Source organism: Kwoniella pini, chromosome 3 (genome assembly GCF_000512605.2).
Source record: "Kwoniella pini CBS 10737 chromosome 3, complete sequence".
NCBI classification, from domain to species: Eukaryota; Fungi; Basidiomycota; class Tremellomycetes; order Tremellales; family Cryptococcaceae; genus Kwoniella; species Kwoniella pini.
The window spans coordinates 1,314,558-1,335,281 of NC_091718.1; the positions used below are offsets into that span (position 1 = coordinate 1,314,558).

Below are 20,724 nucleotides of genomic sequence, written 5' to 3' on the forward strand. Positions count from 1 at the left end.
CTTTGATGCATATTTGTCAGGCTGTTCTGAATTGTAATTGACTATAGACAATATCATTAGGCATTGCATGTGCAATGTTTCAATGACCAGAATTTCTTAAATGTGCAAAAAGTATAATACATACTTTGTATGATCACGATACAATTACAATATACATTAATTATTCTTCGTGAAAAAAAAAACTATTTTGAAGCTAAACCTGCACAAGGTACAGCAAAACAAATTACAATCCAAATAGAAGATATAATTCCACCAACAATTAAAATATCTCTTTTAATATCTTTATAAACTCTTTTAATTCTTGGATCTTCAACTAATTTTTCAGGTCCAAATACTTTTGCTTTCTTTTCTTTATTTTTACCTTTTTCTCTTTTTGTTAAATTAGATTTTGCAAGTGTACGTGATTCTTTTATTGATCTTCCACCACTACCTGTACCATTTAAATTATCAGAAATTTGTTGATTATTTAGATTATCATCTTCAATTTCATAATTTAAATTTGATTTTGTTAATTTTGATAAAATATTGGTTATTTCTTTTGTTGCTCTTTGATTTTTTAAAGAATGTAATCTTGATTTTGTTCTTGTTAAAGGTATTCCTCCTTGAGAATTGCTATTAAATGAAATTTGTTGTTGTTCTTGTCGTTGTTGTTGTTCTTGTCGTTGTTCTTGTAAAGGAATCGAAAAATTAATTGAACCTCTTAATGAAGATGCTGAAGAATGTAAATCATCATTTACAAAAGGTGAAATTTCTCTTCTTTCTCTTCTAGAATTAAAAGATATTCTACCTGGAGGCATTAAATCATCAGATATAGGGAAAGCTTCAGATACATTTGGTACTTTTACAGTTGATTTTCGAATCTCTTGTTGACGTCTTTCAGCTTCTGTAATCATTTCTTCAGGTCTTTCATCAAGTACAGGTAAAGCAACGGTAATTGAGTCTGATTTAGATAATGAAGGTGAACCATCGTGTTTAAATGATAATTCATCTCCTTCTTCTTCAGATGAAGGTATACTTGCTATTCCTCCTAAATCTGCTAATGGTCTAACTTCATTAGGTAAATTGACGTGAATTTCTCGTCGATTAATAGTAGGTGTTGGTGTTGTTTCAGCTTTTATTTCCATAGAATCAAGACCTATTCCCTCGACTAGCTCCTCCTCATCATCTAAATCATCCATCTCCCATGGTCGAACTTGTCTATGTGATCTACCCCAAACTTGCGTACAGAAACCTCGATAAGCAGAGTAAGCTTGCATAGCTCCGAAAGAAGCGAAGATAATTGAAAATAGTCTCCAAGCTCGATGACCAAAAGGATGAGCAGGTAAAAGTAGTGTAAGTAAGAGGTAAATCAGAGCACCTAGCGCGAAATCTGCCGCTCCGATCATATACCTGCAAGATAATTATCAGCTTTAGTGCTTTCGCGGTCTAGAACGAGCTTACCAAAATAGCTGTTTTGGTCGATTTATGTTGCTCCTAGCATGTTGCAAAAAGTGCGGAAGACTTTGAGTTTCAACGGTATGATATATCTCTTCATACAACGGTAGGAACTATCCGGATTGTTAATCAAGCGTTACCATATATAGCAGAGTATGACTCACAACTTCCGGAGCTGTACTCCTGACCAAGCATATTCTTGTATACTCCCTTAACTCGTCACTTATACCTAACTCTCTGCTTCCACCTTTCCGCAGAAACGTTGCAAACGCCCTCTGCGCTTCTTCTCTCATAGGTTGTTGTGATGGCTCAGCTAGGACTGTTCCTGTGGGTGGTAAAGGTGGATGGGAGGTATGATGCAGGATTGAGCGTAGAGGATTATGATCATGAGAATGTGAAGCAGATGAAGGGCGTCTCGAGCCAAGTATCGATTGTGTAATGGATAATAATCGACTTTGACGTCTTTGACAAAGTGCTCTATTCTCAGTACAATTACATGAAATGGTTGAAGCTGAACAACTTGGATGATGTATTATCTCCGCATGTATTGCTCCTGGTTTTGATGATCCACTTTTACTTCTAAATGGCTCATTAAATACAACCGGTATATCCTGCTCAGCCTTTGTTTTCGCGTTTGAACCGCTTGACGAAGACGGCCGATCTAAGTATCCATAAGGATCAAATCGATCTCCTAACCTAGTACTAGGTATGGGTATAGTTTCCTTTACTTTCTGATCCAACTTGTCAAATCTGGACTTGTAACTTCTATACCATAGTATGAACAACAAATTCTCAGTTGTAAATTCTTTGTTGGCGACAAACGAAGCGAAATCAACGAAAGATATTGGTGGGCATGTATCACCATTGAGTATATTGGATAATTTGAGTTCTTCCAAAGCAGGTTGAGTGGAAGATGTTGCAAATCGCGATAAGGGGTGAGAGGAGACTGACAAGGAGGTATGGATTGAGGATGGTCTCATAGATGACCTTGATTCGCTCATTGCGGTGGATTATGAAATAGTGACCATGGGCAATCTGCTCTTAAGCCTTGTAGTGGACGATCAGTGTAATGTGGTATGATCTTGAGTATTGGTGTCGCGGCTAAGAAAAGATCCACGAAACTGCTCGAGAAACCAACTGAAAAAGCTGTTTTCGGAGAGGGAACCACGATATGCCCGATGCACTGATATTTCTTTGTTAACCAGTGCTTCCGTGTTGCTAAAGGACTACTAGCTAATGTTTTTGGAGTGCAACCGCTTATTGCTATTTGTGTTCGACTGCCCAAGTACTAGCGACGATGTCGTCGACGAGTGTAGAATTGAATTGATTGGATGATGACAAGAATGGAGTGTATACTGGGACTTGCTAATTTTGAATGTTCGGCTTGAGGCTTGTGATGTTGAGGGAAACTGTCTCACCTGAGATTGTTTACAGATTCGTAATGAGCACTAAGATCTTCCGTTTTCTCACGGTCCGTGATTCTTGTGACGGTTATGTTCTGAAGAACAAGAATGTATATATAGTGAAGAGGGTATTTGTTAGCTCTGGCTGATATATGTTGACAGTAGCGATGTCGTGCAGATGATCAAGTCGTATCAATGTTGGATGAAAGTCGATCTTTCTTAGAGATTTAGATATCTATCCGGGTTTGTCACCACTTGCCTGGTCTATCTAGGCGCTTGTCTGTCAGTCGTAATGAATCTTTGCTCTTTCGATACTAATCAACCGTCGAGCGTTACTGATGCTATCGTTGTCAAAGGTATGCTAATGAGATTGTTGAGCATGTGTCGGAGTTTGATGCTATATGTCAAGCCAAAATTCCATAAATGGTTGTATCACTTTCTGAGCCGAACCGAAAATGCTAATCCACACTAAAAAGCTCAATCCATAGAACCAGAGGCGGAAATCTTATGTTATCCTCATATTAATTATGTTAATTTAGACTTTAAAAAAGATTTTCCCTGTCTCTTTTTCCTTAAGATCTGTTTATGATTGTGGTAAGTTGTAAAGTGTGATTCCCAGAGGCCGATACATACATTTAATTGGATTTTCAGGTACAACTGTGATATATATATTTGTTATGTTTTCGCAGATCTTCCGCTTTGAATCGGACAAACTCAATGATCGACGCCAATTTCAACCTTTTTAACCTATTTTAGTAATTTTTTCATTGTTGACCTTGATTTTTGGATTCAATGTGGCGGTAATGTCCTTTCGGAGAGACATCGCCGTTTCGATTTCCTTGAATGCAAATATCGTTCAAAATGAATAACCGATGGTACAAGTCAAGTTATTCTGATCGACAAATGCGCTCCGCAGCTTTCGAAGACACCGAAAGATAAATTAGAAAGAGCTTAAAGCGGCAGAAAACAGTACATCAAATCGCTTTCGTACTCGAGATAGCCGATAAAACGTTTGAAGCGCCCCACATCCCCACTTTATGTCTTGATTGGAAACGGCGGCTTGTTCCCTGAGTGGCGTACTGGAATTCACCTTAATAGATCTCGTCGAGCGTTCAGTATACAACCTCATTCGGGGAACAGCTTGACATCGTCGCTGTCAGTGATCCCCCGAGTGTTGTACTTTTGTTTTTAGCAAACAATGATTGCAACTCTGTGCATATCCATCATCACTTGGAAGCCTCACTCGTCATTCAACCCAACGTAGCTCGAATCCCTCCTCCTGTAGCCAAGTTCCCCTATGACGGGAATTTGGCTTTTCACTATATCATCGGGACCATCGTCCGTGATCTCCTTGAATTGAGTCAGGCTGGTCGGGCTGATCCTTGACATGCGTAATCTTCGGGAACCAAGTCTGGTCTTGTTAAATAAGCCGCCGGAAGTCGGAATCGAATCTGTGGGCGGCGAGACAGAATTAGAGATTGATATATCAACATTTTTCAGGGTAGATTCACGACGATCTTCGGGAATGGCCTGTACAGCGACTTCATTTGTATTCCCAATTAAGTTTTTTGTCGGATGGTCAAGAACACGATGAGAACCTTCGATACTGTATTTTCGTCGAGGTCCATACCAGCTTGCCACTATCTCACTATTCCACCAATCTTCTTCCAACATATTTATCTGTTTCGCCAAGTCAGTCCAACTCGCGTCAGGGTTTTCCGTTTGTGCCTTTACATTGGGGCTGATATTATCTTTTGGATTCTCTGTCCCGTCGTCAATGAGTAAAACCAATTTCAAGAGGTTTTCTGTGCGAATTCTGAAATTCTCCAAAGTAATGAAATTGATGGCCGGAGGTAAATTCATGGTTGTGTATGAGTGCTTAATTCTGATTATATTCTGAAATAATTCCTCAAGCCTTCTGACCTGATCAGCATCCACTACCTTGCCACACTGTTCTCGAGTGTTATGAGTACTAATGAAATTTTGTGGACACGAAGAGCTTGTACCATGGTTGAGCATGTTGCGACGATTCAAGGTATTTGATATTGGATCCGAAAAGAACAGGAATGGCAGGTAATAAAGGATCAAGTGGAGTCCTATTATCCGAGTGATCAAGCGAAATTGCGTTTGACAAAAACTTGTGTATATGGGATTTATCTCGTTTTGCTGTAAAGCCGAGTATCAATATCAAATAAGCTTCTTAACATTGACACGTGTGTATGGTGATTATATCTCTTTATAACATTGTTGTCAATCGTCCAAGATAACCGTACTATTTATACCTTATCAAGGGGCTTGGACATAGTGCTAAATCAGATTGCAAAAAAGCAATAGTATTTTCAAGTGATTTGCTCATCGACGTTCCATTATAGAATTGAACTGTACAAACATAAGAGATCAAAGGATGTCTTGAAGAAAACCAAATTTGCCGCCAATTATACGTGATTTTTATCATTAGCCAAATTATGCCTTCGCGAGTCAGGGATATTGGAAAATGATGATAATGGAGCTAGAGATGACGTTGCCGTCAGTGCAATCACGGAACGATACACTGCGCATTTGTCCGCAGAGGAGGACCGAAACGGAAAAGGATCTTTGACTATCTTCTCAACCGCTGAACTGCAAAATCTTTGGAAGACCTCGCTTTGGGGCCGGAGCATTTGGTATCTTTCGACATTTGGTTTATTGTAAAGGTCATCCTTTGTAAGTGGAATATGGCATATTGGAAATGCCGAGAGATGTTCGTATCGCAAGTCACGTTATGATCAGTACATAGATGCAGTTGATATATTTGCATACTAATATGAGTTGCTTAGTTGTCTCCGACAAGAGGTAATTTGGCCAAAAGCATTTTGACGGCGATTTCGAACAGATAATCGAGGCATTCGGATTGAGTTTTAGCTTGTTCCCATGTGTTGCCTACGGATGATCTGGTAAGCTTCGTCGTTTGAAAGCAAAATGCACTGGCTCACCCCAGACATAGACACCATGTCTTCTCACCAAGATAGCAGGCGCATCGGGATACTTCTCCATCGCCTGATTTAGGTCAGACATTAGCTCATCAAACTCCTTCAACAGTCGATAGTGACAAATATTTGAGATCTGATAGATATGAGACCGATGAGATTAAAGATACTCACAGCAGCCATACTCTCGGTCAGATCCTCTTCTACAGCAGTATTATCTATAATTGGGATTTCAAGTGTATTGAAGAAACTAAGAGTTTTTCCCACACCTCCTATTCTCACTCCCTTGATCATCTCCTGGTGTGAGATCTTGAAGCTTTGTGCATCTCGAGGGTGTAAGAGGGTCAGCATGACTACGGCACGAACGTCAGCGAGTCAGAGAGATTGTTTCGTTCTTCTTTGATTGCTCACCGGCATGCTGAGAATGCGTATGTATACAGGCACCTGCCGATCTCATCGTGAAAGCGTTCCAGAAGAGTGGAGTACACTGTGATTCAGATAGACCCTGCGTCTTGCTTTTCAGCGCAATTCCATTGCTAAGTGACGGACAGTTACTCACTTTCTTGCTCGGTATCCTCAGGAAATCTCTCTTTGACCCTGGTTTAGGTACGGAAGATTGAGCGAAAGGAAGAACAAAGATATGTTCTGGCTTGATTCGTTCCTTTTGCACACCTGATGGAGCGAGGTAAACATGTTCGCTAAGCAACGGCTGCAGGTCAGTAAGCTAAATCGGCGCAGACTGCATGCATCACATACCCTTGTCGAATTGAGATACCTGGTATAGATTATGGGTCAACATGAGCACTTGTGACGTGAGAGAGCGAAATTTACCTCCTCCAGTACCAGTGACCCATCCAAGTTCTATTCGAAGTCGTGAGCTCGGCTGCCCTCCCATGCTAGCACACTAGGACGACATACTATAGAATTCTCGACATAATTCGGAAATCAAATTAGCGGGCTGATCAAAGTATGATCAGTTTTGTCTTGGTTACTCAAGCAGACCACCCCTGAACTCACATGTTCTGGGTCTTCACTGACAACTAAGGCTTCTGCCTCTTCGTATGTTAGCTGCTTGGACATTCTGGGACGGTTGAGATTGAAGACGATATGAAAATCAAAGAAAAAGTTGAAATGTCTTGCTTTTTTCATGGTGGAGGTTGACTGTTGACTGATTTCGAAACATGTTGCCATACTGTTAAATCGTCAAACCCTTAAAATGACAAATACCTCGGATCCACTTTCCATCTTTCGCATATCTTATCTATAAATTCAATTAATCATCAATGTATCACCTCTTGAGAGGACTTCATGAATATTTGACTAGAAAAGATGAGTACTCAGTCGTGATAATAGGTCTTGACAATGTAAGTCTTTGTCTTCGTTAGTGAACGCGCCGGAGCTGATTCTTGGTTTCTAGGCGGGCAAAACAGTAAGTGTTGACTGTACCAGCATCGAGTGTGACTTAGACGAGAATGAATGTAGACTATGCTTGAGAAAATCAAGACCATGTATAATCCTACGCCAGGTATGCTGCCCGAGAAGATAGGTCCAACTGTGGGTCAGAATAGTAAGTCGCAGCCCGTCGTCAGGTTGAGTAGTATCAGCTGATTGTCATCATATTGTTCTGCAGTCGGGAAGATCACATTACCTTCCACGGAATTACGCTTCTATGATCTGGGAGGGCAGAGGGATATAAGGTCGATATGGCCAAAATACTATGATGAATGTCATGCTGTAGTCTTTGTTGTGGACGCTTGCGACCAAGCTAGATTGACGGAGAATTGGGAGGTTTTTGGTGAGCAGGTGTTTGAGCTTCCATAGTGCCGGGCTGACTGCATCGCTCTGCAGATGAAGTACTAAATTCACCCAGATTGCTCAACCTGCCTCTACTCCTTCTTGCCAACAAGCAAGACGCACCTACTTCCCTTTCAGTAGCTGAAATTAGAGAATCATTCGATGCGTGGCAACGTGCTCGTACAAATCGGGACAGCGATGAACCCAATCCTACACCATCACAGAACAAGGGCAAAGGAAAGGCCAAAGCAATCGAACAGGAGGTGGAAGATGTTCCGAATGAACAGAAGGCAGATAGTGCATGGGACGATGGTGGTGCGAAAGACGAGAGAATGGCCAGTCTGGATGTCATGGGTGTATCAGCCCTCGAGGGGTGAGCTAGCCCTTTCCCTTCTTCTCCTGGTCATGAGAATCGTAAACGTTGACATTCGTGATTCCTCAGAACCGGTGTGAGAGATGCTGTCAATTGGTTGTATATCCGCGTTCAAAACGCTCGTAAGATGTAAGTGACGTTTTACCCGATTAGTTCCCTAGCTAATTATGGATGACAGAGAGGCTCGTGATTGAACGATGGATCAAGATCACCCTCATATATACCCAGCATGCAATTAATACCCCGTTGAGACCTTGCATTCGTTCCGAAACCAACTCTTTCGGCTCGCGAGTGAATACCGTGCTGAGCCGGCTTGCACATCGCGAGATACATTATGGTGCCAATTCAAGTCAAAACATACAGGTAACGACCTAGAAATATGTTATCATTACTAGGGGTCGATACAAGGCAGAGACACGTCCTTAGCGACTAATACGAAGATCCGACCTTACAAAGAGGATCTATCCGAATCCCGTCGTACGGACCCATATGATCCATCAAGCTTGTCTTGCCGAGCTCTACATGACCAGAACATCCATCCGTTTCGTCCGATTTGCAGAAATACACAAAACGAGGATCTGGTCCAACCCAAATCTCATCGTCGGAATGATGGGTCAAGCCAAGATGTTTCTCGGGCAAATGAGTTATCGTGTCAAGATATGAAGTTATCCTATTTATCTGCAAATTCGTTCTCTTTTCCTTGGTATCGAGTAAAGCTCTGACGACTTTTCCGAAATGTTCATTCCCTACTCTAGGTAGTCCCAAGAGGTTTGCAGTGATCTGTAGATGATCCTTTTCGCGTATCGACGTCGAGTCTAGCTCCAACTTCAAACCCAAAGCTATCAACAGGCCTACTGCACTTCCTAATCCATGTCCAATGATTTCGACCTTTTTTATCGGATTTTCTTGTACGGCCGAATGTGATTCGACAAGGGAAGCAACGTATTCTCTCAGGATGTTTCGATGGGAATTCAAAGTTGGAGGAGGGTTCTCAATCAATTCCAGCATCGTTGATAACGCAGAATTCCCGTGGCTTGAAATTGCATTCAAGTAAGAGTGATATATTGATGGAAATTCGCTGAAGGGATCTGGAGGCAAATGTTCAAATGGAAATAGTGTGCTTGCAAGTGGAATAAGCGTTTCATTATTTTTCGTTTGCGATTCAAGCAAGTCAAGTAAATCATCAGAAGACGACAACGACGATAGTGTTAATGTAAGAGTCTGTGTGGAAGGTGTATGTGAGATATACCCTTTGGTGAGAAATCAGCTCAGCATTAGGATCTTGTCTTACGGTAGAGTGTAAGAACCTACATCTCATTTGCCCGCCGATAAGTCTATCGTCGATGTATTGAACATCATCGCTTGACACGACGACGTTGCTCTCTTGTGCGTTCGAAGGAGTATATGAAAAGGTGTGTACATGTCGATGGTGCGATTCCCTCGCTTGAATTACAAAGTTGCTAGGGTGATGAGGTTGAAGTTTGTCCTCTTTCGGACAGTATCCAAAGCTACTTGATCAAGTCAGGACTTTGATAGGGTACTTTGATGAGAAGTAGAGGGATTATCCTCACTTGATCGCTGTAGCCAGTCTACCAATCTCCGCGATGTCACTCTGAGAAAGCAAAGTCTTTCCGGATGGCAGTTCACCCACTGCACTTTTTTCAGAAGATAGTATGGATATCGTACTGAGTGATGGAATAGCCGTTATCAGAAGCGGAGGAAGAAGGAGAGCAGCTATCGTACAAAGCATTGTTGTCATCTGTAATTTATGTTCGTCGAAGCCGGCGTAAATCTTTTCGTGATGCTTGGGAGTAATTGCGAAGAAAAAGCTCAAAGATGGACATGTGGTGACGCTGACTGATAACCTTGAAGGACTGGATCGGTTCATGACATCTTTATGCTCAGCGAACGGAAGGCAATATTGGATTTGGACTGAAACAACAATCTCATGGCATGGCATCAGCTCATCGCGCTAAGCTGATACTGTAGATCTTCGTATTCAGGGCATCGATGTGAATCACTTGAATATTTGTCGCACTTTTCCATCAACATAGTCTGTCTCAAGTTTTAAGAAAGAACGTCGAATGAATAATCATCAGTGATCGTGATGAATGATACGAATGTAAAAACGAGATGTTCCAGCTACAGTGCGGCAAGATAGAAGGCGCCAGGTACAACAATGGCTTGTATTGAAAATGAATGAAACAGTCGTTGGGATCATTCAATTCAGATATTCTTAGCGCGGTGACTTTGCATGACCGTAGCATCCCATCCGAATGATGAGCATCGCAATCCTGCACAGTGCACAACCACCTCGAGTGTTCCCACTTACATCTTCATCGTTGATGTCGAGCAGCTATGCCACAAATTACATATTGGTTCATACGCGAAAAGTCTCGCATCTTTTAAAATTTTTCTTTGCGGGAGAATACATCATTTGATCATAGTGAAGTCTATGATATTGATGTCAAGATGGTATCCTTCGACGTCCGGACTCTGCCTCATGTAGGCCCACCCGACGAGAGCAGCGGTCGTATTCTTTTCGCTTTGTGCTGTTCACTACTGTCCGCTTTTGTAGCAGAGCTGACATGTATGCAATGTAGATATGCATCGGCAGGTGAATCGAACAACGTAGCCTTAGGTAGTTGAAGCACGATCAAATCTGAACCCCTTTGCAAATGTTAACTGACCTCGATAGGTTGGAATGCCGCCCTATATGAATATGCCGACATCAGGACATTATGAGGCGTACCATTTTCTAATTACTCACCGATCGATGCTCATTACCTAATTTTACTAAGTTCAAGTGAGTACGCACCATGGTTCGCAACCAGAAGATTCTGTCACTCTAAAGACTATGCATGTTTCTGGGTTCTTTCCGTTCTCGTAATCTGCGGACGCATTCCCATGTTTGACGTCCCTGTTAAGCGTCGTAGTGTTGTCAAAATATATGTTTACAAAATTCGTATTGAAAAATGACCCCATTCTGCTGTAGATATCTGAAAGGTGAATATGCAGTCGAACAAAGTCAAAAGAGTTCCGTGCCGCAAACTCGGCTTTGCGTCATCATTGATTAATTAGTCACAAGGGTTTGCGAAGATAGACTGGAGCCGATTGCATAAAAATGGCAAGAGTCTCGACTTCTTATCATTCAGTCTGAAGGAACCGCTAGTATTAATCTTCCATCCAGCTTGACCAGCCGCAGGCGGACGACTCAGCAACGTGGAAGATCAGATCAACCAAGACGGCCGTGGAGTATGCCTTTTTAGACTACAACCTTCAATCAGGGCAATGACATCTCCGTTGACTAAGCATTGCGCACATCGCTCACAAGTGTCCGGCAAGGTTCGAGGTGGGACATCAAATCTGATGCTTGTTTTTTTGTTTTGGAATAGGAAGTAACCCAAAGGTATTTAAAGAGGGAAGAATCATCCAGGGTTTAAGCGATTTATTCCGAGCAAATGGCTTGGTTAGCAGTCAGTCTCACTTTTATTCCTTTCCCTGAAAAGATAGCTTCAAACCTTGTTCAGAGATAAACCTCCGTCTGTTAAATTCTTCATCCCAGGATTTTCTACTATAACGTTGACCAAAAGATCGTCTTATGTTCAACAAAATTGTGAGGTCGGCATTGTTGGCTGGCGAGGAGGTAGCTTTGCGACATTTCAGGTCATCTGTAATAGCGACAAACGTTTTTCGCGCGTTTGGCCACATGTAGTGCTTTGCAAATGAAGAGATCATCAAAAGTACCTTCTCGTCATATCCCGTTCTACTACTTCCCTATTAAAGAGTTGCGCTACCGGAATGGCGTAATATTTCTAACTTGTTCCTTGCTCTTTTACCCCTTAATCATCACTGCATCTCTTACTCTTCTTACGCACCCCTTCTTTGGCTCTATTTTACGCTGATTGCGCATTTTTTAGTAAATCTGGATTTGGCGTTGTTTAGCTATCTTGCAACAGCAAAGGGTGAGTTAGTAGTTGTAATCGAGTGATAATCGAAACAAGCGGGCATGTGTAATCAATCATAAGCTACGGGACGATCCCCCTTTTTTGGTTGTGAACTTTGAAAGGATAAATCACCCTAGTCTCAAAAAGAACTACAAAACCTAAATATAATATCTATAGTTAAAATATAATTACCGTAAATACACATAAGTCAACGAAAACATCCGATACCCGTACCGAAGACAAGATTACTGTGGTATTCGTAACCTTTAACATTAACCTTGACAGTCTCAAAACTTCTACAAATCTCAATCATACAACTCGTCATTTTGTGATGACTTATTTCTCTTCATCGATCTTGACCTCAACATTCAACAACTAGCGGTCAATTGATTCCTGTTATCATTATCAGAGGATCGGATCACTTTGTCGCGATCACCCCTGACCACACATCATACTCAGACCAGAGCTAAAAGGCATTCAGCGAATACCGGCTAGAGTAAAGATAGTTGGATAGAGGACGCTCTAGGCGATCAAACAACACAGGCTATAACATCCGGACAAGGTGGATTTCCTCGAGGTGAGTTGTGTGTCGGACATTTTGTTATTATAGTCTCCGCTTTTATCCTGGATGCTCTCCTCTGCTCCTTTCACCTCTTTGTTCGATGATAAGGACGGGATCACGACTTCGCTATAATATCTGATGGCTTTATACATCCGTGATCTGTGCGCTCTTAGCGTTCTCTCTAGCTCTCTTTACCCCAATGTTCGGTCTGCTTGTCATGTTCTAGGCCGGTAACGGATCTTCGCATCCCTTTGATGCCATTTTGACTTTGTCCATCAATCATTGCTTCGAATTCCCTGGATGGGTCGAAGATTACTTCATTCCCTTTCAGAAAACGTCAATGATTACCATACTCTCGGTCTCAGTTGCTCACCCCATTTGATACTAAACTACATCCCACAATCCCCTTGATGGGCACGCTCCTTCCATTCGGCTTTATAGATCCTCCTTTAGATTCTCATCGAACCAGATCTGTGTAATAATTGAAACAATTTGTCAATGGGAATGGCAGAGTAGGGAAGGCGGAATGGAATGGCTAAATGATTGTCATCATTGTCCCACCGACCCATCATCTTCATTGAGGTGACCCTTTTCCCTCCGAGTCTACCAGGGGCGATATCCATCTTACACCGTTCTCGCTGATTCTCGTTGATCGAATCCCTTTCAACTGTTTATCGGATCTTTACCCCTGTTATCAGACACGCAAGATAACTATTGTCCTTTGGCTAATTCGAAACTACCCCATTTACCAGATTTCGCCTATACACGAATCTCGCCTTTTCTCGACACCGTATATCCACGCTGTGTATAGTCAACCTAATTCACTCGCGATTCCCCTATCGCTTGACCGTCCTACAGCACGTCTCAGAAGAGAGGTTCCCTGGGAAATCACTTCCTTCGCCTGTTAGTATTCGACTTCATATCTGACGGAACAAGTGCCGACCTGTATTTGCAATTGGTGCAGCTTTTTATACGGGATTGACACCGTGGTCCAAATCGGCTATTGGAATTAGACCTAGCCTTAATCGTGATACATAGCGGTAAGTCTCTTTCTCTTGGTAATTCCAGCAGTGCGCCCTCAGTGATCGTGCATGGAAGAGTCTTGGGCGTCAATCGGGTGTGGTCGGCGGTCGAAGAAGGAGGGTCAACATTCATTCATGTGTGTCTCGGGTTTCCGGCTCAATGACAAGTTTAAATTGGAGGCAAGGTAGAAATGCGGTTGTTCACGTTCCCCACTTGATGTCAAAGGATGTTGATTTCGGAAGCTGGAACCTTCGCATCAAACCAGAACACAAACAAGGTTTTATTTGGATTTTGATCAATCATTTGATGGACACCTTTCCGCCTGCATCTTCGATCAAGTCTAGCCCAGAAGGGCGATTCTTCACTTATCATATCGAAGAGATTAGTGATGGTGCTTAGCGTGGTCTCTTGTGAAGCTTCCTAGATGCCCGAGCGTTGTCATCTTAATCGGATTGTGCCATGCCTCAAAACCTTTCATTTCAAAGAGCTGACGTATGTCTTTCCGCTTTCTTCCTATTTATCTTCACAGCGCTACAACAACAAACCGAACGCCACACCCTTACAGAGTCACCACGAATCCTAGACAAGCAATCTCTGGCATTCGACCATCACAGATGACTGTTTGGTACAGTATACGCCCATTCTCTTGACATCGCTGCGAGGAGGAGTCCAAGTCACAGGACTAATATCGAAGTACCGCCACCTATAGAGTGACATCTCGCCTTTCCTTGCCGAGCCGCCTCCTCATCCTCCTCAACCTCCTCAAACTCCTCAACCTCAACCCCTATCTCCTTTCCCCCTTTCCCTTTCTTTACCGTCCACACTCTTCGTGCCAACCATGTCGCGACCGCAATCCATTTCACCATCATATCGAGCGACACCGATTTCGCAAAGCGCTGCACCCCCAAGTCACGCGAAGAAGCGACGCAGAAGTGAGAAGGATCGGACTCCGCCCAGAGCAATTTATCCCGGAGAAGGCAGAGCTTCGGGCAGTCGATCTCCACCGACGATACATCAGGATCATGAGGAATCCTATGATGATGACGAGTGGGAAGACGAATCATATAGCCATAAGAAGTCCCAAGCTTCGAATGTTCCCCGCAGGTTCACGGGAGAAGGACAAGAAGGATGGTGAGTTTCATCCTCTTTCACGCAGCGGCTGCGCTAAGTAGCGGGAATCTAGGACATACCATCTGGAGGTCATACAGCAGCCTCAACGAGCGAGAGCATGTGGTTTCGGAAACAAGGTAGGTCCACCGTTTAGCATGGGGTATTGCTTCTGACTCATTTCGATAGGACCGACGGCCATTATCACCACCTCCAATAATCCGTCTATGGATCAGAACAGCATCCGGCGCCGTAGTTGATCCCAGGTATGTCAGCTCCCGACCTAACACTCCAAACTTGAGCTGACGTGATCATCAAAAGCACTATTGATCCTCGATTCCTCATCCTCATGGTTGATCTCTGGTCAGCGGATCGGCAACAAGAGCGTAACGTCGTCATGCACCCTGTGTCAGCCGGCGTATCAAGACTCGAATCCCCCTCGCTCAATCCAGCCGACTTGGCCCCTGTGGCTGGACCACCATCTAGACCAAGTACGGGAACGTCAAGACCAATGAGCGGGTCTAGTGCAGGAATCTCCTCTTGGTCAAGCGGTTCATGGAGACAGCCAAGTAAGTATTCATACCGTTATCATCGAAGATTCGCACTGATTGTCACAAATAGCATATCAATCACCAGCTCCTCCACCTCACGTCGCTCCATACCCTCATGAATCCCCTAAACCCCCATATCCACGCGATAGTCTTTTAGCTTCTCCTGCCAACGTTCGATCCCCTTATCCCAACTGGTCTAGCTCACGTTCGCCTCCACTGCCACCGCCTTTCCATCGTACCAAGAGTTATGGTGACAAGAAAATCGAGCATGCACCTGATCCACCGAGACCGAAGACAGCTCCATCACCACAGCATCCGTTGCAACAACAAATGCTTGCAACTTCTCCCGCTCATTCCGTTGGTACCCCAAAATCCCAGATTAGTCTTCCACCCTTATCATCTATCGCCGAAGAAAGACCTTCAACTGCAGCTGGTTTAACCTTACCCGCACTTCACGCGAAAGATCAAACGCCTTATCGTCCGAGCAGTAGTTCATCTTCCCTCTGGGGTCGTCCGAGAACAGCTTTGACGGACGCTAGTACCGCTGCAACCGATTATACAGTTGGAACTAGACCTATCTCTAGCTCTTCCTCGAACTGGTATCCGCCATCAGAATATGACCGGAACAAGGAACGACCAACTTCATCGTGGTCAGAGATGAGACCTTGGTCCTCAGGAATCATCAACTCCGTATCCCGACCTTCTTCGTCCGCCGGACCTGTCTCAAGTATTGGAACAGGGATGGCTCCACCATCTCCTCACTCCGCGCAATTCGCCTACTCAGGGAGATTTGTCGATCAACAGTGGCCACTAACTCCAGGGAATATCGGGTATAACCAAAATCGCCCTGATCAACCATACGGTCCCCCTTCCAGTCCGTGGGAACTTGAAAGATCGAAATACCTCCCTACCTCATCATCGCAACCTGCTGCTCAGTATAGCCGAGTCCTAGTAGGAAAGGTGACCGCGACATGCCACAAATTACAGGATGAAGAGGATAAACCAGGATTGTATTTCTTTGTGGCTGATTTGGGGACAAGGACAGAAGGAACTTTCACGCTGAGAATGATGATGACTGATATCACGTCGTGAGTTACCCGTCACTTATGTATACACGGAGAACCTTGCTGATTTACTTGCTACCGTTTGTATAGACTGATGGACCCGGAAGTTCTGCTAGGAGCAAAAGCACCAGTCTTGGCTGAGACCTTTTCAGAACCGTTCACAGTCTTGTAAGTCGCGATCGCTCCCTCATTTGTTTATAAATGGAAGCTCATGATACAACTTGCAGCTCTGCGAAACGATTTCCTGGTGTCATACCAACTACAAACCTCACCAAAGTGTTCGCTTCTCAGGGAGTGAAACTCTCTGTAAGGGAGACGAAGAAGGGTGCGGGCGCAGGCGAAGAAGCGGAAGATGAAGATGACGATTGATACGCCTAGTCTCAGTTAAACAACATTGTACTTGAAATCAACATCATGAGTATCGTGCATCAATATCATGTGACATAATCTTATGCATTTACAGTAACATTGCATGGTGGGAACTTCAAAGTCATACACACTTATGAATACGCAACGTGGATATAGAGGACAATGTTCAAATTTGTTCCGGATTCTCATCGATCGTAGCTTGAGGATTGGATCATCGTTTAGGGTCGTATGAATTCGATCTTCTTCGTTGATGTGCTCGTGAATCACTGGGTACATCGAGAACGCCAAGGTTGCCTGCTCTGACTGAATCGTGTCTACCTGATTGTGGGTCCGTCGCTTCGCGTGTTTCTGTAGTATCACCAACTTCAACATCTAAAGAGTCCAAAGATCCGCTTCGAGCATTCAACGATCCGATCTCCTCGTTCATAGGAGACGTGTGGCCAAACGAGAGAGGCTGTTGATTCTCAGAAAACGAGATTTGTTTGGGACCATATGGAGTACCGAAGTTAAACTCGTGGTGTACTCTACCTCGTTTGGGGATACTATTTTTTTGAGTTATTGTTGGTATTTCTCTGGCTGAACCGTTCTCAAGTGAAATATAATAACAGTCGGAATTATTAGAATTATAGTCTTCATTAGGACGAACGTTTCGAGATGATGAAAGTTCAGAATGATTTTGATTTGAACTTTCAAATTCAAGTTTAAATATATTTGATTTTGCATTACCAAATTCAGGTTTAAATATCTTAGGTGATCTACAATCTTTGGGTTGAATCCAATAAAAACCTTTTCCACGATTCATTGTGAAATGTACCGTACTGATTGAAGTCCTTTTACAATGATTCTCAAGTTCAGTATGAATGTTGACATTGGAAACGGGTGGATGATACGGTCGAGGGGAACGTCTTCTTCCTCTAGATTCATCAGACCTGTCATCATCACTTCTTCCTAAATCTGAGATTCGGGGGCCATGTCGTGGCGAAGGTGGACCGTTCTCAAATTCAAAATAACCTGTATTTTCCTGCGCGTATCGTCTGCCACCATCATAGGGAGGCAAGCGAGTATAAGAAGGAGATCTGCTTTGTGCAGCAAATCCAGGATTTGGCGAAGCATACCTTGGACTATAATTCGATGGTGCATGTGGTCCCGCAGAAGAAGGAGGCATTTGGTTTTGTGAACCAAAACCAAGATCGTCAATCGATTGGTTCTTCATCGAGGAAGGGGTAGACCAAGGATGTGGTCGAAAATATCCTGAACCCCCCGGTGAGAGGAACGGCTGATAAGCTTGGAATGATTGATTGACAGTATCAGGTTGTTCTTCAGGATCATCGAGATAGTCTTGATCCAACACAATTTGTGGAGCTGAAGGTGGCGACTGAATTGTGTCATAGTTACCAGTATAATCAGCTCGACTTCTAGATCTGTCGGATCCGTGTCCATCGTCTCCAGAGACAGCTCTTGTTTGATGGTCTGGTCGACTGTCAGATTTTCTTGAGCTTGGTTCACGTGATGGAGCTCTGGAGCTGGGTTGAGATGGTCGGATTTCCCTTGTATTGTAATTTATTCGTGGCGAAAGGAGGTTTGGATCCATTTGATCAGTTGTGTGCTGTGAGAATTTCTCGTAAAGTGGTTGAAATGATAAGTTAGAGAATTCAACAAAACTTGTGTGAAAATGCCGTTTATATACCTTGATTTTACATTACACAATCAGTCCTACTTTGCATTCGAAGACACTCGTTGAAAGGTGATCAGAAGTTTGTATCAGTAGTTCTGCTCCACCTGAATCAAAGGAAAGAGCATCCTTGACGTATCATTTTGCACTGCCCCACTTCGCGAGTGCTGAGTGTTCATATAATGAGAAGGCGAGTTGATGAACAAAGGTCGATGAAAGTCTGGACTTTGATCTTCACACATTTTAGCACTGACTCCGATATTGAGTCATAGGAAGAACCTCCATGACGTAGAATTCTCAAATACTCCGAGTGCGTTGAGTCTTCGTATAGTAAGAAGGCGAATTGTCAGACAAAGGCTAACGAGAGTCTCAACCGAGCTCCTCGATGTGACCACAAAGGGTATCATGAGCGAGTATGACGAGATTGAAAGTTCCCCACTCTGACGTTTGGAAGCATGACAGATAGCTCGCTCGCTTATCATTCTTACCCTTCCACCGTATTTAGTGTCCACACTTACATTCCTTCAATAGTCATACACTGCATTTATCACACTAAACCACCCTTAAAGGATCTCTATCTGCCTTTGAAACTAATACTTCCCACTTTCCATTAGGAGTATCATCATGCAAATCAACTTCACTGTTCAATTCTTTCTCTAACCACCCTTGTAAAACTTGTGAGAGGTAAGGACGTTCAGTATTGGTATGATTGGTTAAAATGACTGAAGTTCCTGCATGTACAGCTGCTAAGACTTCATGCTATTAAATGAACGTTTAAAAATTAGCTGCCTAAGTGGGGGTTATTTATTCAATGTCAAGGTATATATACTCACATGAGACATTTCTCCTGTTAGGTAAAGATCCGCTTCTACACCTTTAAAAAGACTTGCACCTGATCCTGCACATACAGCGATACTTGATATAGGCTTTTCAATTTCAGGAGTAGCCAATTGTACTGAATGTAGTAGATCAATTGACAATTCATACTTTTGATGAGAATAACGGAATTCCATGGAACTTACCGTGTTCCAATTCCAAATGGTCCTTAATCATCCTTACTGCTTGATGAACATTCAATGGAGAGATCAGATTGACTATTCTACCCATACCAGCACCTTCAAAACCTTCTATTTGAGTTGAATTAGTTATTGTTGAATTAGAAGACGACATCGGTAAAAAGGGTTTAATAAGCCTGTCAAATAGCCTGATGATCAGCTTATTCCTGATTATCTATATACTTTCAGACCTACCAATTATTGATACCATTAGGAGTAGCATCTAAACTTGTATGAGGGGAAAAAACACTGATGCCTTTAGCTGATAATTTTAATAAGCTATTTTGTAATGGGTCTTGCAGTGTGAGAGATTTAAGACCTCTAAAAATTGGTGGATGATATGAGACTATCAATGAGCATGATGGTAGAGCAAGTGCTTCTGCTGCTACAGATGGAGTGAGACTAGGGAATTATTGTCAGTATACGTTATGACAGCATCGTATGCTGAATTTCGAAGACAAGGAATACATACTCTATTGTAAGTAGAACTTGTCGGTGATTTGGATTAGGATAGGGAGCCTCTGCGATACGTTTCCCCGTCAGTCGTTATTTCCAAGCTTCACGCCACGAATCGAATCAGCCTACCAATCATAGGTCCGACCTGTGAAGAGAAGCAAATCAGCATTCAAGCACGATTATGAACGGCCAAAGACCCATAGCAACATACATTATCCCAACTTGTCTCGGCAAGTCGCAAAGGAGCAATCTTCTCCCATACTCGCTTGATCAAAGCTAAAGGTGTGATATGAACGGTCGGACTTCCCATTGTGAAAATTCTCTGACTATACGAGTGGATCGGTCTTTTGTAGAATGTCCAATTGCTGGATAGGTCAAAATTTATAAACCTTCAGTATGATCATCGGCGTGCAACTTTGGATTGACTAAGTGGAGGTCTTTCAAGGAGATTTCAGATACCGTGTGGCATCAATTGCAGTGTGACGTTTCATCTTGGCCTAATACCTCTTGTGTCGGTCAGAGCGTACGACTAATCGCTCTGGGGGCAGAGTTGCAAGCTTGAAAGATCAATGCGTGGGACTTCTCCGGGTTTGAGTTGTCTGACGATACCTTTTACTTAAATGCATAACTACAACAATGCGCGAGCTTAGATCAATAATTTGCTAATATCTATGTGATAAGTGTCTTGCCAGAATAAAGGGGGTTCATCAATAAAATGACGCGAAAGTGCCACTACCACCCTTTCTAGTGGTAAATCAGGGTATCGTAATGAAAATAGTGTAATATTATTATATTACCCTATAAAATCATCTTCTCCTCATACGCGTTAATTAGTTGATTATCATGTCACAGCACAGCACTACTTTTATTGTTTTATATGCTGGTATGCTGGTGACCGAGAAGATATCGTACAAGCATACGTTGAAATAATCGGATACCGCTCGCTCC

General features: G+C 42.9%; 8 protein-coding genes across 8 annotated transcripts; 2 read left to right on the plus strand and 6 right to left on the minus strand.

The window, feature by feature from the left end:
• Positions 1–182: 182 nt before the first annotated feature.
• Positions 183–2,435, minus strand: I206_102685 (uncharacterized protein; the record flags this gene model as incomplete). Its single annotated transcript, XM_019154792.1, has 3 exons — positions 183–1,389; positions 1,441–1,547; positions 1,599–2,435. The coding sequence occupies 3 exons, from the start codon at positions 2,433–2,435 to the stop codon at positions 183–185; spliced, it is 2,151 nt and encodes a 716-aa protein (XP_019012195.1).
• A 1,641-nt stretch (positions 2,436–4,076) lies between these two features.
• On the minus strand, positions 4,077–4,700 carry I206_102686 (uncharacterized protein; the record flags this gene model as incomplete). The annotated part of the gene is made up of 1 exon (XM_019154793.1): positions 4,077–4,700. One exon carries the CDS (start codon positions 4,698–4,700, stop codon positions 4,077–4,079), a length of 624 nt encoding a protein of 207 aa, XP_019012196.1.
• A 949-nt stretch (positions 4,701–5,649) lies between these two features.
• On the minus strand, positions 5,650–6,883 carry I206_102687 (methylthioribulose-1-phosphate dehydratase; the record flags this gene model as incomplete). Its single annotated transcript, XM_070202603.1, has 9 exons — positions 5,650–5,756; positions 5,810–5,873; positions 5,978–6,156; positions 6,215–6,308; positions 6,363–6,501; positions 6,560–6,578; positions 6,635–6,664; positions 6,722–6,761; positions 6,821–6,883. 9 exons carry the CDS (start codon positions 6,881–6,883, stop codon positions 5,650–5,652), a joined length of 735 nt encoding a protein of 244 aa, XP_070058704.1.
• A 405-nt stretch (positions 6,884–7,288) lies between these two features.
• On the plus strand, positions 7,289–8,103 carry I206_102688 (uncharacterized protein; the record flags this gene model as incomplete). Its single annotated transcript, XM_070202604.1, has 4 exons — positions 7,289–7,370; positions 7,434–7,598; positions 7,652–7,970; positions 8,040–8,103. 4 exons carry the CDS (start codon positions 7,289–7,291, stop codon positions 8,101–8,103), a joined length of 630 nt encoding a protein of 209 aa, XP_070058705.1.
• A 296-nt stretch (positions 8,104–8,399) lies between these two features.
• I206_102689 (uncharacterized protein) lies at positions 8,400–9,858 on the minus strand (the record flags this gene model as incomplete). Its single annotated transcript, XM_019154796.2, has 3 exons — positions 8,400–9,220; positions 9,282–9,478; positions 9,542–9,858. The coding sequence occupies 3 exons, from the start codon at positions 9,856–9,858 to the stop codon at positions 8,400–8,402; spliced, it is 1,335 nt and encodes a 444-aa protein (XP_019012199.2).
• A 4,482-nt stretch (positions 9,859–14,340) lies between these two features.
• I206_102690 (uncharacterized protein) lies at positions 14,341–16,593 on the plus strand (the record flags this gene model as incomplete). Its single annotated transcript, XM_070202605.1, has 7 exons — positions 14,341–14,633; positions 14,686–14,749; positions 14,799–14,875; positions 14,931–15,178; positions 15,231–16,248; positions 16,315–16,392; positions 16,452–16,593. 7 exons carry the CDS (start codon positions 14,341–14,343, stop codon positions 16,591–16,593), a joined length of 1,920 nt encoding a protein of 639 aa, XP_070058706.1.
• Positions 16,594–16,804: 211 nt separating this feature from the next.
• Positions 16,805–18,184, minus strand: I206_102691 (uncharacterized protein; the record flags this gene model as incomplete). Its single annotated transcript, XM_019154798.1, has 1 exon — positions 16,805–18,184. The coding sequence occupies one exon, from the start codon at positions 18,182–18,184 to the stop codon at positions 16,805–16,807; it is 1,380 nt and encodes a 459-aa protein (XP_019012201.1).
• A 633-nt stretch (positions 18,185–18,817) lies between these two features.
• Positions 18,818–20,086, minus strand: I206_102692 (YbgI/family dinuclear metal center protein; the record flags this gene model as incomplete). The annotated part of the gene is made up of 7 exons (XM_019154799.1): positions 18,818–19,024; positions 19,099–19,220; positions 19,288–19,457; positions 19,516–19,722; positions 19,793–19,841; positions 19,906–19,921; positions 19,988–20,086. 7 exons carry the CDS (start codon positions 20,084–20,086, stop codon positions 18,818–18,820), a joined length of 870 nt encoding a protein of 289 aa, XP_019012202.1.
• Between the last annotated feature and the right edge of the window lie 638 nt (positions 20,087–20,724).